The sequence below is a fragment of the Typha latifolia genome, chromosome 8 (assembly GCF_019914945.1).
Source record: "Typha latifolia isolate L0001 chromosome 8, TyphaL0001v2, whole genome shotgun sequence".
Classification (NCBI taxonomy): Eukaryota; Viridiplantae; Streptophyta; class Magnoliopsida; order Poales; family Typhaceae; genus Typha; species Typha latifolia.
In genome coordinates this window covers 598,165-622,924 of record NC_133093.1, presented here as the reverse complement: position 1 = coordinate 622,924, position 24,760 = coordinate 598,165, and the positions used below count along the sequence as shown (strand labels likewise).

General features: G+C 35.8%; 3 protein-coding genes across 3 annotated transcripts; 1 reads left to right on the top strand and 2 right to left on the bottom strand.

The window, feature by feature from the left end:
- Positions 1 to 3,514: 3,514 nt before the first annotated feature.
- On the bottom strand, positions 3,515 to 14,651 carry LOC140794519 (protein DAY-LENGTH-DEPENDENT DELAYED-GREENING 1, chloroplastic). Its single transcript, XM_073146614.1, has 8 exons — positions 13,660 to 14,651; positions 12,000 to 12,085; positions 10,682 to 10,855; positions 10,057 to 10,171; positions 7,427 to 7,524; positions 7,042 to 7,177; positions 5,269 to 5,395; positions 3,515 to 4,002 (listed from the first exon to the last, which is right to left on the bottom strand). Exons 1-7 carry the CDS (start codon positions 14,230 to 14,232, stop codon positions 5,327 to 5,329), a joined length of 1,251 nt encoding a protein of 416 aa, XP_073002715.1. The 5' UTR covers positions 14,233 to 14,651; the 3' UTR covers positions 3,515 to 4,002; positions 5,269 to 5,326.
- A 1,283-nt stretch (positions 14,652 to 15,934) lies between these two features.
- Positions 15,935 to 16,825, top strand: LOC140794131 (uncharacterized). Its single transcript, XM_073146007.1, has 2 exons — positions 15,935 to 16,122; positions 16,200 to 16,825. Exons 1-2 carry the CDS (start codon positions 15,976 to 15,978, stop codon positions 16,668 to 16,670), a joined length of 618 nt encoding a protein of 205 aa, XP_073002108.1. The 5' UTR covers positions 15,935 to 15,975; the 3' UTR covers positions 16,671 to 16,825.
- A 5,708-nt stretch (positions 16,826 to 22,533) lies between these two features.
- Positions 22,534 to 23,413, bottom strand: LOC140793203 (ethylene-responsive transcription factor 11-like). Its single transcript, XM_073144562.1, has one exon. It carries the CDS (start codon positions 23,246 to 23,248, stop codon positions 22,754 to 22,756), a length of 495 nt encoding a protein of 164 aa, XP_073000663.1. The 5' UTR covers positions 23,249 to 23,413; the 3' UTR covers positions 22,534 to 22,753.
- Between the last annotated feature and the right edge of the window lie 1,347 nt (positions 23,414 to 24,760).

Below are 24,760 nucleotides of genomic sequence, written 5' to 3'. Positions count from 1 at the left end.
AGCTAGGTCCTGTCTCTCATCTACTTTTAGCAGTTTATTTGTGGTTGGATGGGGACCCGGGATTACTCTCTGGTTAAAGAGAATAGGACTAAGGTTGGAGATGGATTTGGATTTGTACATATCACTCAAAAAAAATTTATTTTTGTATTTTTAAATTTTATTAGCATTTAAATAATTATATTAGGAAGGAAGATAAAAACGACGATTCTTTAACACAAGTCACATACTGGATTATTTAATTAGAACAACATATTAAGTTTAAGAGGACTGAGAGTGAATCTAAAGGAGCTTTTAGTTAGTTTGTGGCTCTGTTCCAATCCAATAATCCAAGGCACGATTTTGTGAATCGTCAAGGACTCAGAGAATCAAAAACCACCGGTATACAATAGTGAAATAAAGAAACAGAAAAGAAAATTCAGAGATGATACATCCACCACCACTGCCACCCATAACTCCCAAAGGAGGAGGTAATCAAGGCTTTCTCCCTCTTTAGGAACAGTTTTTAAAGGAGATGAGGGACCACTAAAAATTCTTCCCTCGATGAAAACCGAAAGGGCCATCCCTCGTGATGAAGCCAAAGAAAAATGAAGAGAAGAAGAGAGAGAAAGGTCACCTTAGTGTGAAGAAATTGACTCTCCCATTCCTCTAGCTAGAGTGGTCATGGGAGAGAGAAAAAAAGAAGCTTGTATCAGCGTCGCTTAGGTGACGCAGTGCGCACTTTCAGACTTTCGACCGTAGATTTATCACTTATCCATAATACTATTTAAGGTTGAATATATTTTACCTACTTTACTTTATACCAGAGTTATTTTACTATCCTAAACTTTATTTTGTGTCACTACGCCTTTTGTGTAACAATCCATATTTTAGTAATCCCTCGAGATATTAACATAGATGAATAGATGTAACTCTAACAATAAAATCATTATTTTATACCCATTTTAGTAAAGATTAAACGCTTAAGTTTGAATCGGTAAACTATAATTTGTCTACCAAAAAAAAAAAAGAAGAAGAAAAAAATTATAGCCCATTATTTTTTTCCTATTCTAAATTGTTGCGAAATTTTACACGAGGATCTACGTCAAAGTGGATCAAATAACGTAAACGTACTGCAAAAAGATGGCATACGAAAACGAATGAAAGTTACTGATTAGAATATAAAACTTAGTTTGGACGATCGAATGCTTAAAAAGATTCATGGAAAGATAACGCCATGTCACGCTACATTTGAAAGTCAACTTCAAAATAGAATGGTAATGTTTGCACGTGACCAACCGGGTTTATAACACCAAGACCAAGGTACGAGATTCCACTCTCATCTTAATTTGAATATTTATTAGATGCTCACAAGATCAGAGTCAAATATTTGACTCCTCCTTTTGAAGTTTTATATTTATTTGGTCTTAGTAAATGCTGCTCTTTAACTATGAAACATCTCCTCTGTCTCTCTCTGTTTCTTTTCTTTTCTTTTCTTTTTTCTCTCAAACTTTGTTGAAAGAATAAGTAATTAAAAAATAGGAGAAATTATGTTCTCGTTTGTGATATTTAAGAATTTCTGTACTTTTGATGTTTAATTGCAAAATTAAACTAAAGAAATGATTGAAAAAATAAAATAAAGAAACACTTGATTAAATTCTACTTTCTAATAATCAAACAAATCCAGTTCATTAGACTATCAAATTGTTTTCCAACTTGATTTCCTATTACTCTTAATTTGTCATTGAAAGTCTAAGTTCATTATTTTAATGATATATATATATATATATATTATATACATATAATATCATTGGTTGAAAAATAAATAAATAAATAAATAAATTCATATGGTCAGATGGAAGCAATGTTGATTCATGGCTGAACAAGTCTCTCCAAGCTACTATGATAGATTGATAGTCCATAGAAAGAAGTAGCATCATGTGCAATTAAAGGGAAAGAGTTAAAATCCATCAAATGATTAGAATATAATACTCTGCAGCTTAGGCTAATATTAGGGCCATAAAAATAATTAAAGCCGGCTCGATAAGGCTAGACTCAACTCTACTCATATTTGAGACTAAAATTTACTTTCAAGCTGGCTCAATATATATAAGTAAGCTTCAATTTGATTTAATTTTACAGAGTGTAAATAATCCAATTCAAGCTTAATTCAAACTTGATTCAAACTTGGAAAACAAAAAACCAAAAAAAGACTTGGCAAGAATGGATACCTCTTTGATGACAATGGCTAGAAGTGCTACTTTTGGCTCCACAAAGTCTTAGGTCGCTATAAATAAGCAAAAGCAAGAATAATTATATATCAAGTATATATTTATATTGTAGAAGCCTAGAACCTAATAGGTCACAAGATGGGGAAACTTTAATCAACTATAAAATTTAAAAAATAATAATAATATATATATATATATATATATAAAAAGTGGTGCTGATCACGATGAGCATGCAGCAAGAACGCCAAATGCCTCATGAATTGAAAGAAAATAAATTAATAATAAATCCTCATGGGATTTTGGGAAAGTTCTGCAAAGTCTCTGTGCCAAAGGTTCCATCTATGGGTATGATTACACCCATGGATGCAATGTGTGGGTTGCTCTTGCAAAGGGCCGTAAAAAGAAAGAACTATTCTCTTTTTTGTTTTCTTTTGCATGTGTATAACTTTTCAAAAAATTTATATCATATGTATATTTTTAAAACCCATGGTTTTTTGTGTGAATACTCGACACCTTTTTGATAGCAACTTAACATTAGAAAAGACGTAGATATCCTTGACTGAAAGAGATGTGTGTAAATAGAATATAAATAAATAGATAACTTGATATAATCTTTAATGGTTAGACAGGTTTGAGGGTTATTCATGGAGTTTTTGACCAAAATGGACTGTTTTTTTTTAATCTAAATGGATTACTTTTAAACTTATTTATCAAATGGGCTCTAATTTATTATACCTTTGACAAAAACGCTGTTCAGTTCAACGTTTCTATCGCTAGATGATTTTTTTCCTAAACTACTGAAAGAATAAGTTAACAAGATTTACTTATAGAAAAATTCCCGTACCCAACAATCCTCTGCAACAATCATTCAGAATCCATTGCCCAGATTCTCTTCGAATATGAGTACATCAAAGGAATTTACAACCAGCTTTTTCCAAGGCTGGGCCTTCCGGAGTTGGCCAGTTTCCTGGGAACACTATCATCATTCATGGAAGGCTCACTGTATTTATTCCCTTATATCTCTCAAAGAAAAGAGCTAAAAATGATGATTGCAATCATTTTGTGGAAAATATGGAGTAAAAGAAAGAGCAAAATCTTCAACAAGTTCTCGGCTCTAACTCCCTCTTGTTTTCTCCCAGACATCTCGCACATCTGGAGGAAGTGGGAACTCTATTGTTATTCCTCTAAGGGTTCCTATAGATAATAAGTGCACAGAAAGCAATCCCCATTCCCCAGAAAGTACAAATGGAAGTAGATTGATCAAGTAAACCAAACACAAAGAAGAAGAAAAAAAATGGAAGCACCCAAACAAAACAATGATGGGATGATTGATTTCTCCTTCAGAAAATATTGAAGGTCCTGCTCACAAGTAACAGTTTTGGTGATTTCCTTGTGCGAGAGCAGTGAGAGGAATATAAGTTTTGTAAGCTTTAAGCACAACTGGACAATTCTTTGCTCCAAATTGGCATGAACAGCTCTATATATGTTATATCACAACTTCGTTTAATGTTTTAACTGATGCAGACTGAGAGCATCTTGGAAACTACTGTGAGATAAGGACCCATCTCTAAGTTAATAACAATTGGCCAAAACTTTGTGATCCTCTCTGGTTGGAAAGGTTAGCAGTGCTGAAATAATTGGAAAGAATAACTTTCATTCGAAGAATGGGGACAACTTAATACCTCCACTAACTTTGCGAAATAAAATGCTGGAGGGCACCCAGCAGTGTTGCCCTTTAAGACATCCTTGTCACCCTACCAAGCGAAATCTGGCACAACCACCTCCCTGATGCAACCTGTACAGCCAGAAAAAAGGAACAGCCATTTTGGTCCATTATAATGCAGACAAATGAAAAACATTAACCTAGGGAATATATTTTCAATTGTGCCCTAATAAATAGGGTCATATACAGATAATAACATACAAGGGTCAGAATAGACCATCAATAAAAGTTATCTGCTATTAATTATAACATACTTCACTTTCAGCATAAAAGGAATAAAGTATTTACTAGCTAACAGGGAAAAGCTCAAAAGTTAACGCTAGTAATATATGCTTCCATAGAAAATTTAAGAACTGCAAAAATAAAATAAGAAGTAAATGAAATCAATAGGTTGTCAAAATAGCTCCATGGTAGTCTGATTTAACTAAATATTGAAAACAGATTTGGCATGGGCAAGGCAGTCTGGGTCTGTCTGGACAGCTATGAAGCACAGATATGAATATTCTGATATTAATAAATATAACATATATGTATTAATGAGCTTTTGTATTTTTCTTTTCTTAATTGAGGAATTCTATGATGGTTTATATAAGGAGATCATCAATTAATTTATTAAAAGAACTACCATTCATAACAATGAACTAGTAGTATGTAGTATATTACAAACTAGATGTAAGATAAACAAGCAATTCAATCTATAAATCAAAAGAAATTGGTCAATGTAACATAATTTTCTGATATAGATAATAAAATTAAAAAAAATTAATTCAATCTTTTCACAAAAGAAACCTTCTAGATATGATAAGAAATGAAAAGTGATAGTCTCCTCTGATTTGGCTTCTATTGATAGGAATCTCAAAAGTACCTAAAAAATATTTAAGAAGTATCTGAAAAGTATCCACAATATTAATGTCACTTAAAAAATTTAGATACTTTAAGAAAGTATCTGATATGTATCCAAAAGTATCCGACGAGTATCATATCTGATATGTATCCAAAAGTATCCGACGAGTATCGTATCTGATACAATATCCGGTACGGATATGGTTAGAGTATAGAAGTATTCATGTTTCCTAGCTGGGCAGACTGTCAGATACGCGTCAGCATATCAAGCATGTCACACAGATGCTGCAGAATAGCAAATAGGCCGGCCCTTCTTTGTCAATGTTAGTGCAAATTAAGACCATCCAAGCAACATGCTTGACGGCCTAGTGGTGTACATCCGACAGTCCGCCTAGGCTGACCAGCCACATGGCCCCACCGAATCCTACCTTCTAAATATTTCACTCTTCAACTAGTAGACTAGTAGAAGATAGAATATAGAAAATATTATCATACATGAATCCCGATCTTCATCCAGTGATTCCTCAGATGAGATGAAAATATATAACATTCACTAGTGACGCTTCATCTCCTGAAAGATATTTGTCACATTTGGAGATAATCTTGGAAGGAACTTGAACAACTGCAAAGAGAGAAAAGCAATTAGTACAGAAAATCTATGCACCGACAACATTATTCATCAAGATATCATAAAAAAATTTAGCCATCATGAGACTCCATTAAACAATATGATAGATGACCAGGATAGGAAGATTTTCAGACAAAACTTTTGAAGGATTGTTCATCAAAAGAGAATGCAATAAACAGTGACATTTTGGGACTTCCAGGTAAGTTGTGTGGGTAGAATCAACTCTCAAAAAACTTGTTATAGAGGAAAAGTACCAAAACTGAATGTTCTTGTACAACTCAATATCCCAAATAACTGAACTTTGAGAAACTTTTCTACGAGCTATGTCCTTTGGAACCTAATATATATGCATATGCGTGTAAGTTTCCATCTGAATATCCTTTCAGCTGTCAAACCTACATCACTCTAAAATTCTGTCAACAAAGTAAGGAATTATTGATAAGTTTTGTGAGAAATGGATATCTCTATATTAAGGGCTTCTTGAATGCAGAATGGGAAAATACAATATATATTATGCCTGTTGATTTTGTTTGTTGTTGTGTGCAGAGATTAGAAGATTTCTGGGAATCTTAGCAGGAAAGATAACTGGATGACTGATTGGGAAACATTCATATCCTGCAGTTTGTACTTCATGGCCATCTGACTGATATGAAAACATGATAAAAGACGGGTCACGAACTGATTTAATTGATATGAAAAAGGAAAGGTCACATTGACGAACATGTTTCATCGGTTGTAAGGTTGTATAGTTTTCAATGCTAAAGATAAGAAGTTTCAAGTTTCAACTGATACAACTTTGGAAACTAAGCCTCAGAACCAAAGTTGCCTGAGAACTTATATAAGATAGTCATAGAGCAAAGTTCTCTCTCAAGGTAAACACGCTTTAAGAGTTAATCTGTTCAACTTTCAACATACACATATTAACATCAAGCCGGCATTCTTAGTTAGTCATAAGTGTACAATAACACAATAAAGCATATAAAATAGATTTCCTAGTTCATACATTAGAGTTGTATGGTTTTATCAAACTAAGAGGGTTACCAGCTAAGTGGCAATGCACGAAAAGACCATAGGTGCAAAAAGTTCAACATGACTACCAAGATTCTCTAACTGGTAGGTGCTTGATAAGAATGAGAACTTAACAGCTATTTAAATTTTTTTTAAAAGAAAAATATCTGTAGACCAAGAAGTTTTCATTTGATAAATACCAGGATACAAGAAGATTAATCTGAAAATTCAGAAGGAAATGTCATTCAGGTGGCACGCAAGATCAAGAAAAAGACGAGAGCTATATAAAGAGAAAAAAAAGAGGAAAAAAAGAACTGCAACCAGAAAGTGAACATCATAATAACATAAAGCACATATGTCAAGTAATTCGAAGCAATGCACCTAGCATGATGCAATGGAGAAGTTCTACATGCATAAGTTGGTGTAGTGAGAAAAACAATAAATCATTTTGGAGTTCAAAGACCGCCTACTTATTTTAGATTCCAAAGACCACCTTCTAAATTTTAATATTTAATCAAATGTATGAGGTCCTCAAAACCCAGTAAAATTGATCTACACGGCATTTACTACCAATACAGTTCATCATGTTTAAGTTGGTTAGAAATGTGACAAACACCTAGAATTACACTTACCCATAACTTCACACATGCGTCAATGATCACAGGAATCAAGCAGATAAATATGGTAATTGCAGCTTGATCAACTTCAAGCCCATAACGCTCAAGAATAATTTCTACCAATGCCTGCCAACCAGATTCCGAATGGTACCTGCATTTGTGCAATCAAATCACTTTAGGACATAGTCAAAAATCAAAATCACCATAAAGACATATTATACATCATGCAAATATCAAGATATTCCATCTCCAAGTATTCTCAAAAGTTTGATATGAGTAACATATATTAAACAGCTGCGGTTTCATTAGCATGTAAACAATATGAACCGTAGTACCGGCGTATTTATTTTAGATTTACATCAGAAAAATTAGTCAATATGTAAAGATTCAGCAAACGTACCCCAAAAAAATGTCTGTCACTAGAATAATAAGAAATGCCTTTCCAGTGTCTGAAATATTATTTAATAGCTTATATCCTGTAAACTTAAGCAAAGCAACCTGAAGATAGAAGAAGACAGTCAGCACATAGTATCAAACAGGGTTTTGAGTTCTTGCATCATAAAGAAGATGGAGGATAAGAAGTTTTATCAAAAGAAAGGAATGAAGCTTCTTTACATTTAGTTACAAAGAGAACTAAGCATTCCAATCTTTAACCATTCAAGAAACTGGTCGTAGAAGCATGATTATTGACAACAAATGTGATCTAACATCTTTATCAGTTACAGAACCAAGAGTAAGTTGTGCTTATTTTAACATTGATATCATGGCGGTTATGCCAACATATGTGATAAAAAAAAACAATTCGAATTATAAAATTAGACAGAGTGGACATCCTCAACAGTCACAAACTACACTTGCTCGCAATTTCTAAAAAATGGTAATCATCCAATCAAAAAAAGCATGCTGTTAAAAAAATTAACTGTTGTTCTGATGTTTACTTAGATGCATTTTATAGACTACGATCTTCTCAAGCTAGATTTGTATTAATTGTATTTAAATCAGTTTAAGTTGGTGTGTGCGAACATGAAAAATTAATTCTCTGCAATATTGAAATGCACTTCTAATGTGCTCACCCCTATACATAATTCAATGCATAAAACATGTACAGGACTCAACATAGTCTTGACGAAAGAATTGAATTAACTTATATTTAGTTGCCATTACATTTTTTAGGCAACAGAGTAGATTCCTTCAAAGGAAAAGCATAGGAAGGATCTTTTCAGGAAAGCTACAAGGTTGGCGAGAATAGTTTTCCAACTTGTAGCAGGTTTAGGCTCATGCAGCCCATGAACAACCATCCAAAATTTTCATTATAATAGGAGTATAGGACAGAATACAAAATGAGAAGAAAGACAAGTAACTACTCAAGGACTATTAAAACCAAGGTTTGCTGTATCGGCCGATCCCAATACGGATCGGTCGATCGAGGCTCGATCCGAACTCTTTCTTTTCACTCTCTCTCTTACTATTTTTCTTTCTTTTACTCTTTCTTTCTTTTATTCTCTCCTTACATATAATCATTGTTTCCCTTACGGAGATATCTAACTCCGGTGAACTCCGACGAACTCCGGCAAACTCCGGCGACCTCCGACAAACTCTGGTATATAATTTTTTAACTATATTTTTTTATTTCTCTCTTAGTTTTTTCATTTCTTCCACCCTCTCCCTTTTTCTTATCTTTTCTTCTTCTTTTTCTTCTTCACTGCATCATGGTTTTTTTTGTTTGATTTTCTTTCACTCATGCTCTTTCTAATTTCTTCTTCTTTTCAATTTTTATTGCACCATAGTTTTTCTTTTTTTCTTATTTTTGGTAAATTTGCTTCTAAATTTTTAGAAGTTTTCTTGCATTTTTAAATAATCATTTTATGTAATTAAAAAGTCCAACTCGATCCAGGTGACTAATATGGGCGATATGGCCGATTTGAACGATACGCATCGTTTTTTCGGAAGGCCAATCCCAATCCCGATTTTTTGAACCTTGATTAGAACATTCACCATGGGACTATTACATAACTAATTTGCCAGATCTAAACATCGGACAGGATGCCCAAACAAGAACAAACCTGGCTAGGGAGTTATAGAGAAAATCATAGTTCCAAGTTTCGAATCGGCCAAAAAGGATCGGGATTAGCCATAGGGCTTGGTATCGGCTGGATCGGCCAATACCCAATCCGTTTTGGGTCGGGATAGACCGTATTGGCCAAAATCGAGCAAATCAGGAGAGAGAAAGGGAGAAAGAGAGAGAGTAAGAGAAAAAAAAAAAGAAAAAGAGAGGAGAGAGGGATAAACAGAGCTCGTCGAAGGGAGGGAATGAGAGAGAAAATGAGAAAATACCTCGCCGGAGCTCGTCAGAAAAGCATCGCCAAAGAAGAATCGGAAAAGGAGAGATCGAGAGAGAAGGGAGTCGGTGAGGGAGAAGGAGAGTTAGTGAGAGAGAGAGAGAATAGAGAATCGAAGAGGGAGAGATCGAGAGAAGGGAGTTGGAGAGAGAGTTAATGAAAGAGAAAGGAAAGTCAGTAAGGGAGAGGGAGTGATAGTGGGAGTTAATAAAAGAGAGTTAGTGAGCAAGGAGAATTAGTAGGAGAGAAAATTAATAAGAGAGAGAGAGAGAGTGTGAGAGAGAGAGAGAGAGTGAGGGGGAGAGTAAGAATTTTTTTATTTATATAAGAGTGAGAGAGAGTGTGTGAATGGTAGAACAAGAGATAAAAATTAAGAAAATAATAATTATTTTTAATTTTTTAGATTTATATATGAATAATTTATTTTCATATCTTATTATTATTATTATTTTAAAAATTATTTTAAAATACAAATTTATACGGACGGGCCGTCGATACGTATCGTTATTTTGGACGGCCAATCCCGATTTCGATATCAAAACATAGAACCTTGGGAAAAAGTACCAACTTTCAAATTAGATTGATAGGACATTAAAAAAAAAAGCGAGATCCAAAAGGTTGCTAGAGTAAGAATGTTATATTATAAAGGAAAAAAAAAAGAGGTTGGTACAGTAGTAGATTGAAAACTTACTTTGCTCTTATTGAAATATATGAGAATAAATAGTACAATTCCATACACCATATCTGACCAAATATTTGCAAATGCTTTTCGATTTTCTAATCTCCATTCATCTCTCAACTCTATCCTGATAAAGCAGCAGCAAAAGGTTACAAATAGACTCAAAGTATATCCAATTAGCTAAAAGACTTGCAAAACAATTAACCTATTTACATACATATATATACAGAGAGAAAATGATGCTAAAGCAATCGAAGATAGACACAACAAACAATTTTCTGTAGACTATACAGATGAAAGTACATAAATAAAAGCAACTTAAAGGCAGTAGATAAAGGGTGCATATAGACATGATATGAGGAGATTTTAAAAAAAACTATTTAGAACTGCTAATCCACACTATAACAGTATACCCACCATTAAATGAGAAAAAATATCAATTACTGCAGCAAATAATTTTTAAGTTGCAAGCGTTGATATAATGCTACAACATGACATGAGTCATTCAGTTCTTTCATGGTAACAAATAAAGAGGGACATAAAAGTGAGTAATTTTATACATAATACAGCTAATAAAATTCTAGCTTTTTGGTAGGTGATTTGAGAAAAAATGTGCATGAGATTTTATGCATCTTACGCTTTCTGCCGCAACTCCAACCAGACCTCATCATCAGAAAGAGGTGGAGATTTGCCAATCTCTACCTCAAAGTGGAACCTTGCTCTCTCGACTTTTAGAGCCTTTATCATCTCAAGCTTTTGCGGTCTTCTTACGTCAAGCATCTCAGCAGCAAGCGGTACAGTCTTTACATATCTATACATAGTACAATTCACACAATGAATGCTTAAGTGCTTAACCCAGAAAACATGTATGCAATCACCACAGCCTAATCCACCATGATCAAAAACAATAATATATAAAATGTAAGAAAATAAAGATTGAACTACCAAATACCAATCACATAGGTAAGCTATAACATGGTTTCTATAATTAATCCAGCACCAATGTAGACAACAATATCAACGCTTCCCCAAGTTAATCAAGTTCAAACTGATCAATGCTATCTTTAAAGAGATAAATGTACATGGTAGTCAATTAGCAATGAAGCACAATTCATGTCATGTCATCTGCATTATTGACATACTCGGACGAACATTCTTCCCTCCATGGCATATGGCAACAGACCAGTCAATAGTAGAAAAAAGACATTGATCCTAATAGAGAAAATTAAATGCATTAGCTTATGTTGATCGCAGTTCATGTAACACTTTGTTTGAACCTATACTCACAAGTTTTTACGACATAACAGTGAATGGGATCTGATACCTACATAGGATCGTAATATAGTGATATATATTAAGTCCACAAATCATATGACCCAAGTTATTAATACTCAACTTTCTACTCGATCCAATAAGTTTGGTTGGGAACTAACAATTTTTTCAACTATGAAGTAGTTAAAAGGTTTTAGCATGTAAAAAAGAACTGGGAATAAAGCACTTGTACTATTGCAGCATTACTTTGTATGTACCATATAAAGTGCTCCAAATATTTTTACATAAATTTCTTCTTTACTATCAAGACATAGAAAAACAACAAATCTAATCTACCTTTAACTCATTAGATTAATCATATCTTGACTAGATTATAGGCATAGTGTCTAGGCCTCGTTCTCTAGATTCTTAAATGTTTATGAACTTATTTTTTATATTTATATTTATAATAAGAAGAACATAAAGATATTTACAAAAATTTTACGACCTCCAAAATAATAGGCAGTTTAGTACTAAATGAAATCTCGAAAAAGGACCATGTAACTTATTTAAATTTTCCAATGCATTTCTTCTAAAGCTTGTACTGCTTCTAGAAACTCTGAAGTTTCACCAAGTGCAGATGTACTATAACATGAAGCATAAACAACAGTATCCAACAAGCAATCAACATATGAAAAATATACCTGTCTAAAAATGGCATGAGGACATAGTCATGAACTGCAAAGTCTAATGCCCATGGAATGAAGACCAGCAAAGCAATAAATTTTGCCTGAAAGGAGCACATGTCAATTAGTTAAGAACAACCTATAGTGAAGGACATAAGTTCTGATTTTCTACAATTTTATTATGTATATTAGAAGATAAGGCAAAAGACCAATGGAGTAAAAACCTGTACAGTAAGGAGTATTACAGTTAACGACCACTTAACAAAACAGTGCAAGACTAAAATATAAAGAACCTAAAAACAAGTGTACAGTATCATGCATGATGCAGAAGCACTTTTCTCTCTCCAAGAGATGTCATTAAGCCTGCTAGGTCAGCCCATTAGCTATTAGAAGTCAGTCTTATTTGATGTTTTGTTTTGTGTCATGTGACTTGCGTGTGATGTTCAAATGATTTGAATGATTGAGAATTTATAGAAAAATTTCTTTAATTGAAAAGCAAGTCTGAGATGCTAGGGTTACTAGAAACTTCCATAAAAGGTCAACTAAGTATTTAAGGGTCTCTCTGTAAGCACTCTGTTCTCTTGATAAACAATTCCAGATCTAAAATTGTGTCTCAGCTCTAGAACCCAGAACTCTTTATCCTAATTGAGTTTTACTCATTCTTTATTGTACTTTCTGTTGTTTTTCACCATTATCAAAGTGGCTCATATGACTGCAGATTTCATCTTTGGAGTTAAAAGAAATGAAAGGAAAAACTCTATCCTTGTGATTATTGTGTGAGTTTCAACAAAATGGACCATTTCCGCTCATGTTTAAGAGCTTCTTATGTCACACTATATTATCTCAAACAAAGTTTGATGAGCGACTTCCTGAGTTAATCATCATCCCAGTTTTCTCTCACCCCAAGAGGTTTTGATGCAGGAACATTTCAGATAAAATTCGAGTCAAAAAGGCTCGTTAAGTCCATCAGATATTAGGAGAGCAGTCTTATTTGATATTATCTTTTGGGTTATGTGACTTGCATATGACATTTAAGGAACCTAGTGGTTGAGATTTGATAAAAGCTGTGTGAAGTAGAATTGAGATGTGAGGGTTAAAACACTTAATTTTAAGGAACTATAACATACTTAACCAAACTCTAGGAAGAGAACATTTTTTGGCTCATCTTGGTTCCTCCGCATTTTTTTCAAATACTATATTGCATCCATGCGACAAACTGACTACCTAAGTGTCAAGTATTGACAAGGTTAGGTAGAAAAATGTATTTAAACTATCTGATTTGCAATTGATCTAAAAGATTATGTTGAACTTCTTCTTATGCCAGTAAAAAGTCTCGAACAATCTCCCTAAATGGATCCTACGAAGTCAATGAGACCACTCTGATATCCAGGAAGGGCAAACGCAGAAATGGATATCCTCTTTTTGCATGAGAAGTATTTTAGACTTTTAGGAGTTACAACCTCTACATTCAGCATCATGATTTATTATTTGTATCGTCAATAATGATATTGATGCCTCGGAGTGCACTTATTAATTACTCAACTTGATTAAGTGAAAGGGTTCAAGGTAGATATGCGCTCGCAAAGTAAATGAAATAAAATTAGGCATACAACTATACTAAGCATACAAGCATCGAAGGTTGGCGCAGGTCTAACAGTTCAAGTGGTTTTCGGCATACCGAGTTTGTCGAGGCATACTTGAAAACTCTATCCTCAAACAACATCTCATCATCATTGCCATCTAGTGCATTCCTGATGGCTCCAACAAGCCCCTTCTCTTGCATTATCTCATTCGGATCATCAAAGACCTCATCTGGCAGCTCCTGTCCTTCACCCAAATCTTGATCCCACGATGAATTGTGCGCATCTCCAACCCAATCCTCCCATGCCCGACCTTCCTCATTCCTCGCGTCCTCCTGCGCTTCCCGCAACTCCACAATGGCCTCGGCCTTCCTCTTCCAAGCTTCAAACTTCTCATTCTGTGGAACTCCTTCTCCCTCAACATCCTCGATTGAAGAATCGACATCGCCAAGGATGTCCTCTCCATCGTCATCGAAAAAGAGACTCTCCCACCAAGACTTCTTTCTGGAGTGCCTCTTATTCTTCACAAAGGGAACCAAACAATCAATTCGCCTTCTCTGGGAACCAAGACCAAACATATTACGGGCATGAGGCTTCCTCCGAATTCTTTCCCTGGTTTGATATATATTGATCGCGCCCAAGGAAAACACACGAGTGCTCATTAATTTCATGAACGAAAGGCCACATCTTTCGAACTTTCCGAACCCTAAAATCTTCGCATTGCGCTGAATTCTACACTCCACGAGGGGAAATTCTACGCAAACCGAGGGGATTCGAGAACTGAGACGAAGATGGAGATGGAGGGGCCATCAGAATCTGGAACCGGATTCGCGCGAATGATTCCTGGCGCCGATTCCAATCAAGAAGCCAAGAAATGGTGAGGGCTTCGTTCCTCCTTTCGTTCGTTGGGTTCTGCTCGCTCGAGAGGAGAGGAGGATAAGGGAGGAAGAAACGTGGCGTTTGGATTCTTGTTTCTTTCTTGCCTAATCGAAATCTCCTGCGGATGTCTCACTCCCTATCATTCGCTCTCGTTCTCTCTCTCTCTCTCTCTCTCTCTCTCTCTGAGAGTTTAAAGATAATGTACTACCGTAACGGCTATGAAAACCACAATCTTCCTTTTATTTTCTTTTTCTTTTTCTTTTTCTTTTCCTTCTTTTTGGATTTTCCTACATATTTATTAATAAAGCTTTATTCATAAATACTTACAAATATTCTTTAAAAAAAACTATGGATATGTTATCAATTTGTGCACTGTTTGAACTATAAGCCTATATAGTTCAACTTAGATATCATAGGAAAATTTATTTCTCAACGATCATACATGAGAATAAAAATTAAGAGCTATGAGACTAAACATTGGCGGATAAAATGACCGACGCTCTTTTATTATAAAGATATTTAGGCTCTACAAAACTCTTGAATCAACGGACAAAGTCATCCAATTTAAGTTTCAAATCATTGTGCTACCTAGCTATTGCTTCTAGCTGCCATGCCCACCAAGTTATTTCTTTAAGATGAGCCAAGTTGGGCCAAATTAAATCACTGCAACAATCAAATAATTTACTCATAATAAATTTATTTTGAAAATGAATTTGAACTTGTAACTATGACCGTAAATGAACCAAGCTTGAGTGAGGTAAAAAAAATTCAGCTTGAGCTTAAAAAGTATGGCTCAGCTTAGCTTGGCTTGATAAGGCTCAATATATGCTCCACAATTGGATGACTCATTTAGCTTAATAGGCCGAGGGGTGATATTAACTTAAAAAAATCTAAATGCTAAATAATTAAAAAAATATAAATCATATAAGCCACAGTCTCTTAGTTAAATTATAGAACAAAATATACTAATACAATATAAAATAGTGGCTTATACAGAATTAGTATTTTAAAATTAAATAGTAAGTTAAATTTTGGCTCTAAATTTATGGGTTGCACTGTAGCGTGTGTTAAATTTGGAGTCCGATTTAAAATATAGAGATTTAGAGTTCGATAGAAGACGAGCTTTATAAGTCAAAAAGAAAATCTAATTAAATCCCAACTTTTGCTTACTAGGCCGCAAGTGAATTCATTCAAAATATTTAGCAAATCTAGCCATTACTTCACCAAACGTAATTTTTTAAAAAATATTAAATATTTAGATAACACATTGTAAAAGATATTTTTAAATTAAATACTCAGGCTCGTTTTCTATCAACAAACAAAAAACTCATGGAAACTTTCAACGGCTAGCGGTAGTCGAAACGAAAAAACGACGCCACGTGTACTCCCACATACCCAACATGCATGCAACGTGTCATAACACGTGTCGGTTCCCCGTCATCTCATCTCCTCCCTCGCGCTCTTCTATAACTCGTCGAACTCTCCCATAGTGCCATAAAAATCCCACTCCGAAGATCTCATACAAGAATTAATCCATGGCTGCTACATTTGGAGCAAGAGGTAGTTCACTGGTCAACGCCATGATCGCCAAGGCGTTCCCGAGCTCTTCTTTTGGTCTTCGATCCCCATCCTTATTCAAACCCAATCGCCTCTCATTCCAAGCTGCACACAAATCGTCACAGGTACTTTGGTTTTGAAACTCCGTAGCTAGCGCTATGGTATCATATCGAGATATTTACGGGTATAATTAATTTGACAGGCTCGCGATAGTAGTTCATCGGACGACGAGAAGGACATCCGCGACAAGGCGAGAGAAGCGGCGAAGAAGGCGAAGGACGCCAGCGAGGAAGGCATGGAGAGGACGAAAGAGAAGGCTGAGGCGACGAAGGAGAAGACTGAGGACACCGCGAGCAAGATGGCGGAGAAGGCGAAGGAGATGGCGGGGGACGCGAAGGCGAAGACGAAGGAGACGGCGAGCGGGGCGACGGAGAAGACGAAGGAAGGGGTGGAGGCGGCGAAGGAGAAGACGAAGGAGGGGACGAGCAAGGTGACGGAGACGGTGGCAAGCGTGGGGGAGAAGGCGAAGCAGGCGGCGGAGGGGGCGTGGGGGGCTGCGAAGGAGACGGTGCAGAGTGTGAAGGAGAGCGTGGTGGGAGGGAAGGAGGAGGATCCGGTGAGGAGGGCGGCGGCGGCGGCGGAGGAGGAGGAGGAGAGGAGGAAGAGAGCATGATAATTGGAGAAGGAAACGATTTAATTAGCTTTGATCTACTGCTGAGCAAGTGAAGAATTGCACCTTTTTTTATGCAATGGTATTTTAGCACTTTTTAATTGCATCGATCGTTATATTTTCAATAAAATAGTCAAATAGAAGGACCATCCAAACTATACTTTATCTTGCGCCTGTGGACTGTGGTTAAGCACTCAGTCCATGAAGTGTTTCCTACTATTTAATGGGAAAAGAAACTATATATATATATATATATATGTATATTATTGAAAGATTTTTTAGTCTGGGATAAGATTACTCGGGATATAATATTTTAGCCCACAAGTACTCAATTATTAATTACTGTGATGTCATGTGATTATGCTATGTCCTTTGGCCCATGTATACTTTTGGCCGGCTCCGTTATTTCTATATAACAAGCCGCAAAAGTCCCAATTTACGTTCCTATTTATTGTTTCAATTAGTGTTTCTAACTTCTCAATTTACTATTGGGATAATTATACTTAGATTCTATTTGATTTTTTTTAATGTTCCTTTTTATTATTTATCTTAAAATTTTCTGTCAAAAATAGCATGACTTCGATCAATTTGATTAATGTTAGGGACGTGCCTCTGGGGAGTACTTTATTTTTATTTTTATTTGTTAAGAAAAAGAAGAAGTTGGGTAAATGATTATTTGGAGTTTGTTTACTAATAGAGAGGATTTTCGGATCTGTGTAAAATGGTGTGTTAAATATGAAGTGCTCGTATAAATTGGGCAGTAGTTTAGTTGTCCTTAGTGTAATAAATTATTTATTATTTTGATTAGTGTAAGAAATAGAAGGTTTGGGAAAGATCGGTAGCGGATTATATACCTTTGTTTATACCTTCTTTCTTGATCCTTGTTAATTGAGTTATCTTCCGCGGAGGATGAGATGTGATTGGAGATGTACGTGGTTAATCTTCTGAGCAGCAAGATCTATAGAAAAAGTTGGAAGATCTGGGAGATCTTCTATCAAAGAACACAGATATATTTGCCATGCAACAGTGGCATTAATCCCAGAAGATTACTTGGCAAGACCATTTGGGTTCATAACCATGCAGCAATGGAATTAGTTGATCATTCTTCTCAATCTTCACAGCAACAGTACTGGTAGAGAGGTGGAAGACAGCTCCCACCTTTGGGGTAGAACCTGAGGCAGAAACTGTTGCAGTCTGCTATCTCCTCGCACTTCGCTTCGCAAACATACCTTGCTTTCCCTACAAGACCAAGAAAAAAACAAAACAAAAGGAACCCTTAAATTATCACCGAGAGAGAGAGAGAGAGAGAGATGGAATTGTGAGTCACTTATGATACCATAAGTGAAGAGAACTAGAGCAAGAATTGCTACAGCCATGAAGGTTTTCACCATAGTGGAGTTGAAGGTGGCAGCTGCCATCATGGTCTTCTACTTGGTTCATTGTTTGGAGCACTGAGATCTAATTGCATCTTATATTGTACAATTCTGAGAGGTTTGCTTTGGATTACCTACTAAATAGTGACAAATGTCAGTTCTTTTTGGAACACTTTGGATGCCTTATAAAGAAGGATGGCCATTGCACTGAGTGTGGGGGAGAGACAGTCTCCATTAAAGTAACAACCCTAAGATAGTCTACTGTAATATTGCTAGCTTCTTATGAAATGGTTGGCATGTAACTGGACATGCTGCTCTACAAGAAGCACAACAAATAGCCCATGAGAGGCAGCAAAATATTTTAGAAGATTTAATTCAAAAGAACTTAAATAATATATCTCTAGAATGTGTTGTTATGTGTGGTTTGGCTCTTGTGGATATGCATGATGTGCATAATTACCTTGTGCTTAAATATTCATTGTTTAGTTATATTTTTAGGTTGACCATGTTGCCTTGATTTATCCTGGCATGAATAGCATGCTAAATATTTTTATTTGCCACGCATGCATAGATATTTATTTGTCACACTTGTGATATTGTATTATTAAGTAAAGTTTATTGTATCATAAATATATTAGAGTGGGAGATTGTAAGGTATATTTGAAATGAAAGTCATATTTTTTGGGTGTGGTTTTAACCACTTCAAGAGATTCAAATGAAAAAAAAATTGGTACTGTTTTTATGTACATCATCATTAGAAAACGCGTTCTAAGAAATCTAGAAACGGATGTATAAAAAGAAAGGATTATTGGTGTCGGGTGTTTGAACACACTTAAATTTGTTTGAAGCTTTGGGCTTTATTGTAATTTATTTGTAAGAGATATTTAAATAAATTAATTGATTATTTATTTATTTACTATATATATATATACATCTCAAGAATAACTAAATCGATTTTTTTTTGTGCACTTTCTAACATCTCTCTGCTAGTGAACGGAGGAGTTTTTTGGCCAAACTATTTATGTTCTAATTTATTTTTATTAAAGTAGACTATCCCTCAAAATTTATTACCGAATATGAACTAATTTATTATAGCTCTAATAAAAATGTTGAACTAATCATCATTTTATCTCTAAGCAAAATATGGTAATTAGTTCAGCGTTTTTGTCTTGTCCTAAAATTAGGGGTGGCAATTGAGTCGGATCAAGCAGGTTCGGGTCAAGTCAAATTCGGGGCAGGTCAACTTTACCCTAATGAACACGACCCAATTATTAAACGAAAAACACGATACGATCCGTCTAGCCCGTTTAATAAATGGGTCGTGTTAAGACGACACGGTAACACGACCCGTTTAATAAACGAGTCGTGTTAACACGACACAATAGCACAACCCATCTAACTTGAATACCCTATATAAAATTTAAAATTTATTAATTTATTCTATATAAATAATGTGTTAAACAAACAAATTTATTTATTTTCATATTAAAACTCATTCAAACATAAAAAGGCTCCTCGTTTATTCTAGCTAAAAATGATGCGAGATGTGATGACAATGAACAAAGTTAGAACCAAATGTTATTGTACAAGCTGCATAGCTAAATACAATAGCAAAGTAATAACAATGAATAATTTGTAAATACATGTTAAAGCAATATGGCATCCCACGGTAATATCTAACCAATGAACTATTAGGAATACATGAACAAATGTTGTTGCCTCGCTGCATTAATCTCAAGCTAAATTGTTAAGCACAGAAGAGGAGACACATCTGAAAAACACGAAACAACCATTGCCAGCAAAGACCAGCGCATGTCTTTTACTTTGTTCGGGAGCGTACCCCTAGGATTCTTTTGCTTCTCACACTCGCGAGTAGATCCGAGCACAAAGAAGAGCAGCCATCGCTTTGGGAGGAGCGCCAATGACAGCCACTAGGAGGAGTTGCTATATCTAAAGTCGACGGGGAGAAAAGGGAACAAAGCTCCTAGCTCCCCGCCGTTAGATCGTAGATCTCGACGGTGAGGCAGTCCTCGATGTCAACTAGACTACTGACGCAGCGAGCGCCGCTGCCGATGATCAGGTTTAGTTGCTGGTTGCGGCCGAAGGAGAAGACCGCGACAAGAAGGTGATACATTTAGTTAGGATCTTTTCTTACTATATTAGTTGTTTAATTTCATTAAAATAAATTTTTCGTAGGTTGCGTTCGAACACATGAGGGGTCGCATTCAAACGCCCTTACGAACGCCTGCATCAGGTTCGCAAATACAGAGAACGCGTAATGCATGTTCGAACACCTGAATCGCGTTCGCACATACAGAGAACACCTTTTGTGCATTCGAACGCGATTGAGCACGTTCGAACGCGATCAGCGAGAATTCTCTAGAATTAGGATTACTTATTGTATTATATGTGGATGGCAGCCAAATTTATTATGTTATTGGAATATTAATTTTTTGCCTCTCTATCATCTATCTACCTTAATCTTCCTCATCCCTCTTCACCATTCTTCCTCCTCTACCATTGGCAATGTTTTTTCTAACTTCTAATCTCCTTCGACTGTCGTTCTTTGGGATCTCGACCACTTTGTTTCCTTCATTTATATCTCTTAATCACATCCACCATCCACCTCCATCTCCGTACCCATCCATAGCCCTAACATCCACTCCACCCGTCACCACCACCATCACTCACGTTATTCTATATTTTCGTCCCAGTTACAGTTCAAATCTATAAAGGGCGTAAATATGAAAGTTGTAGATCAGAAAGTTACGAATCGAATTTTCTTAGTTTCGTAATTTTTTGACTACCGGAGAATATCTGATGAATATTTTCCTATAATTGTGTGGACTAATTCTTGTACTACATCTATATTTTGAAGGAATCGTTTCATAGTCGATCTTTTGGTACAAGAACCCATTAGAAGTTGCATCGAGAGAAGGAGAGGGGAGTGGAGGGGTTGCCGTCCATGGGAGGGAGTAGAGGATGGAGGGATAGGCGAAGCGGGAGGACAAGGCAGAAGGGGAGGTGGCAGATAAAGGTGAAGGCGGAGGCAAAGGCGAAAGCGACAGACGGAGGTGGAGATGGAGGCGGAGGTGGGCGAATTTTTTTTCTCCCCTTTCGTTGAGGTGGCTAGAGAGGAGCGGCGAGTGGAGAGGCGGCGTGTTAGGGTAGATGTAATTAGATTTATGGTATATATATATATACATAAACGGGTTAGCGGGTTGACCCGAGTCAACCTGACCCGACCCAACTCGTATGCTTAAACGAGTCAAACGGGTCAAAACGGGTTAGTAATATAAACCCGAACACGACCCGATTATTAAACGGGTTAGATGGGTTGACCCATTTACGACCAAAACCCGATTAGATTAAAACCAAATCCGATTAAGAATCGGGTTATTATATCGGGTACCACCCCTACCTATTTTAGGTAGCGTTTTATGTATATAATTTTTTTTTAACTTAATCTTTCAGCAGTAATAGAAAAAATTGCTTAAAAATAAAAATGCTGAATTGATTAGTATTTAAAAAATATTAATTAGTTTAACATTTTTATTAGAGCTACAGTAAATTAGACTCTATTTTATAATAATATTGAGAGATAATTTATTTCGGTAAAAAAAATTAAAAAAGAGGGCTAGTTTGGTCAAAAACTCGCGACGAGAGTGGTTTGATTTTTGAGGCGACACGCGGAGAAATTTAACAAATTTACCGATTATTTAATAACTAAACGGTAGGCGGCGAGATCTGGTGGGTGGATACGCACGGGGCCCGCGGAAGGCGGCCGGTAGCAACGCGGCCGACAAAGATGCCCTCCTAGCTGATGTGGTATGCTGTGACGTGGTAAGTTCTTTCTTTTTTTAGTAGCATTTTTCTGACACGTGGTAGAGGCGTCGCGTTTGACGTTGTCGACACGCTAAGAGCGGCCTTTTAAGTGGGGGCATCTCAGGTAATTAAAACGAGTTGGATACCTAAATTTCTTTCTTACTAACCAATAGCTCAATGGTCTTTTGTTTTATTATTTACGTATGCACCACTCAAAAAGTTTATATTCACATGTAGACATCTTAACGCCTCATTGGAGGAGACAAATTCTAAAATAGAGATTTATTTTTGTTATTTTAAAAATAAATTTTTTATTTTAAATAGTTATTTCCATGTAGTATACTAGTGTAATATTTATTTTTAATGTGATATAAAGTTTATTTTTTTTTGTATTTATAAAATTACTTTGATTTGATATAATTAGATTAACGTGACAAATATGAAGGGTAGAATATTAATTAGAATGGTGTGTGATATAAAATATAATTTTGATGAATAGTATTTATATTCTAAAAATGAGATTATTATGATGTTTAACTGTTATTCTAAAATAAATAGTTGTATTCTAAAATAAAAAAAAATTATTCTTAAAGATAATAAAGAATTAGCTTTTAGTTTTTAATAAATTTGAGAGAGCGTGCATTTAAATAAGAAATTTTAGAGGAATATACGTGCAAAAATTCATAGTACTTTTACTAATTAATATGAATAATTCCGTTACAACAGCTGAGATGGATCCCCTGCTACAAAGCATCACGCCTCACAATTCTCAGTGCCAACAAAACAAAAAAGAAAAAAAAAGTAGTTAAATATTAACAAATAAAACCTCACAATATACTAAATTTAACAACAGTAGGAAAAAAAGAAGAATTAAATCGACTCTATTAATCAAGCCACCTCCGGCGGCGGTGGGAAGTTGAGATCGATCCCCAAACCAACCCTCCTCGTGTCCGCTAGATCCGGCAAATCCACCACCGACGACGAGTCGGAATCGCTCTCCGCCCGGCCGAAATCCGGGAAAGACCTAACGATCGCCGCCCGATCCATCGGCAAACCGCGGCGATCCGCCCCGGATCTGCCGATCGGATCGAAGAACGGAAACGGCGGTGCCGCAGCCTCGCGGCTGGAGGACTCGACGGTGCTACTGCTTGGGCTGACGTGGCATACGGGGAAGTTCGTCTTGGCCCTGGGGCCGCGGAACCGGAGGGCGGCGGCGTCGTAGGCCCGCGCGGCCTCCTCGGCTGTGTCGAAGGTGCCGAGCCAGACGCGGCTCTTCTTCGCCGGGTCGCGGATCTCCGCCGCGTACCGGCCCCACGGCCGCTTTCGCACGCCGCGGAATCGGATCGCGGCGGCGGCGGGGTTTGGTTTTGCCCTAGGAGCCATTGCGAGAAGTGATTTAATTATTGGTTTACTATTTTTGGAGGGGAATGAGAGAGGAGATAGGAGGAGAAGGGAGGGCGGGGGGTTTGGGGTATTTATAGAGAGGTGAAGTGGGAAGGAGAGGGGGAGGAGGGAGGAAGGCGGCGTAGTTTGCGGGATGAATTGACCGCGCTTAATTGGCGGCCTTACTCGCTTTTAGATAATAAATTGTAATATTAATAATGATAAGGACTTTCTTGTAAGAATACTGATATATTCACGCTCAGTTTTTTGTCGACCGGTGCCTGTCCGTTAACTGCAGTGATGATGAGGTGTAATCTAAAAACAATTAAATATTGGAAATGTGCGGCTAACCTACGCATTAACGTGAGGAGCACTACAGTTGGACGTCATTGCGTTAAACCTCTCAATTTTTTTCCTTTTGCATGTACACCCTTCTAAAATCTTAAATTATACGTATACCCAAAAAAAAAAACAACTTGAAAGGTAACCCACGTACAAATCATATGTTCTGAAGAGTACAAACGTAAATATAAAATTGAAAAGGGTATGTATGCAAATAAGAGACTTTAGTGGGAGTTAATGGGCCTTTTCTAAGAAGGCCCACTATTTCGTATAGTGTAAGAATTCTATGAGACATTTGGGCTTTTGCTCACCTCGGCCCAATTCATAGGTTGGGCTGATTGGAATAAAATTTCTCTGGTTCAACTCGCCGGCCCAAAAGACGGACTAAACAGGCCGGTTTTTTATTTTTATTTTTTATTCTTCTATACATAATTCAAGATTAGACTCGTTTACATTAGAAATAAGGTTAATACTACAATATGTATTCCTTTTTATTATTTCTAAAATAAAAATATTTTATTTTAGGAATAATTATTCTTATGCTCACTTGTGTTCCGAAATAAGAATGTGATACAGAATAAATAAAAAGATTGAAAAATAAGTGTTTTTATAAAATTATCATGAATAATTTTTGATTTGATATAAAATAGATTGATGGTATATATACTAAGATAAATTAGTAATTGTATTAGTGATTAATAGTATTTGGGAGTCAATTTACTTTATAATTTTGTGCATCAAGACCCTTTACTTGGGAGGTTGTATGCCATTTTTTTTTAATATTTTGTATATGTAAATATTACTAATGAGTATTGTAGGAAGGGAGGAAAAAAGTTACTGAGGTAATCTGGTCCTTTTTTATTATAATTTTAAGAATAAAATGATCATCTGACCATAATATGATGATTCTTTTTTTTTAAGTTAATATAGTTATTATTTTGCACCATAAGGGCGATAGTATTATTCATAGATGTATATAATGTATATTGTTAGAGTTAAGTTCAAAACAATATTAATTAGTTAAAACGTATTACATAAATATTTAATAAATTTCATAGTTGGTTTATGCTAAGCTAAATGACATTAATCAAAATTTACAACATATTATATACTTAAATTATGTAACTTATATATATGAAGTACGTTAATTAGTTTAACATATGAAAATTA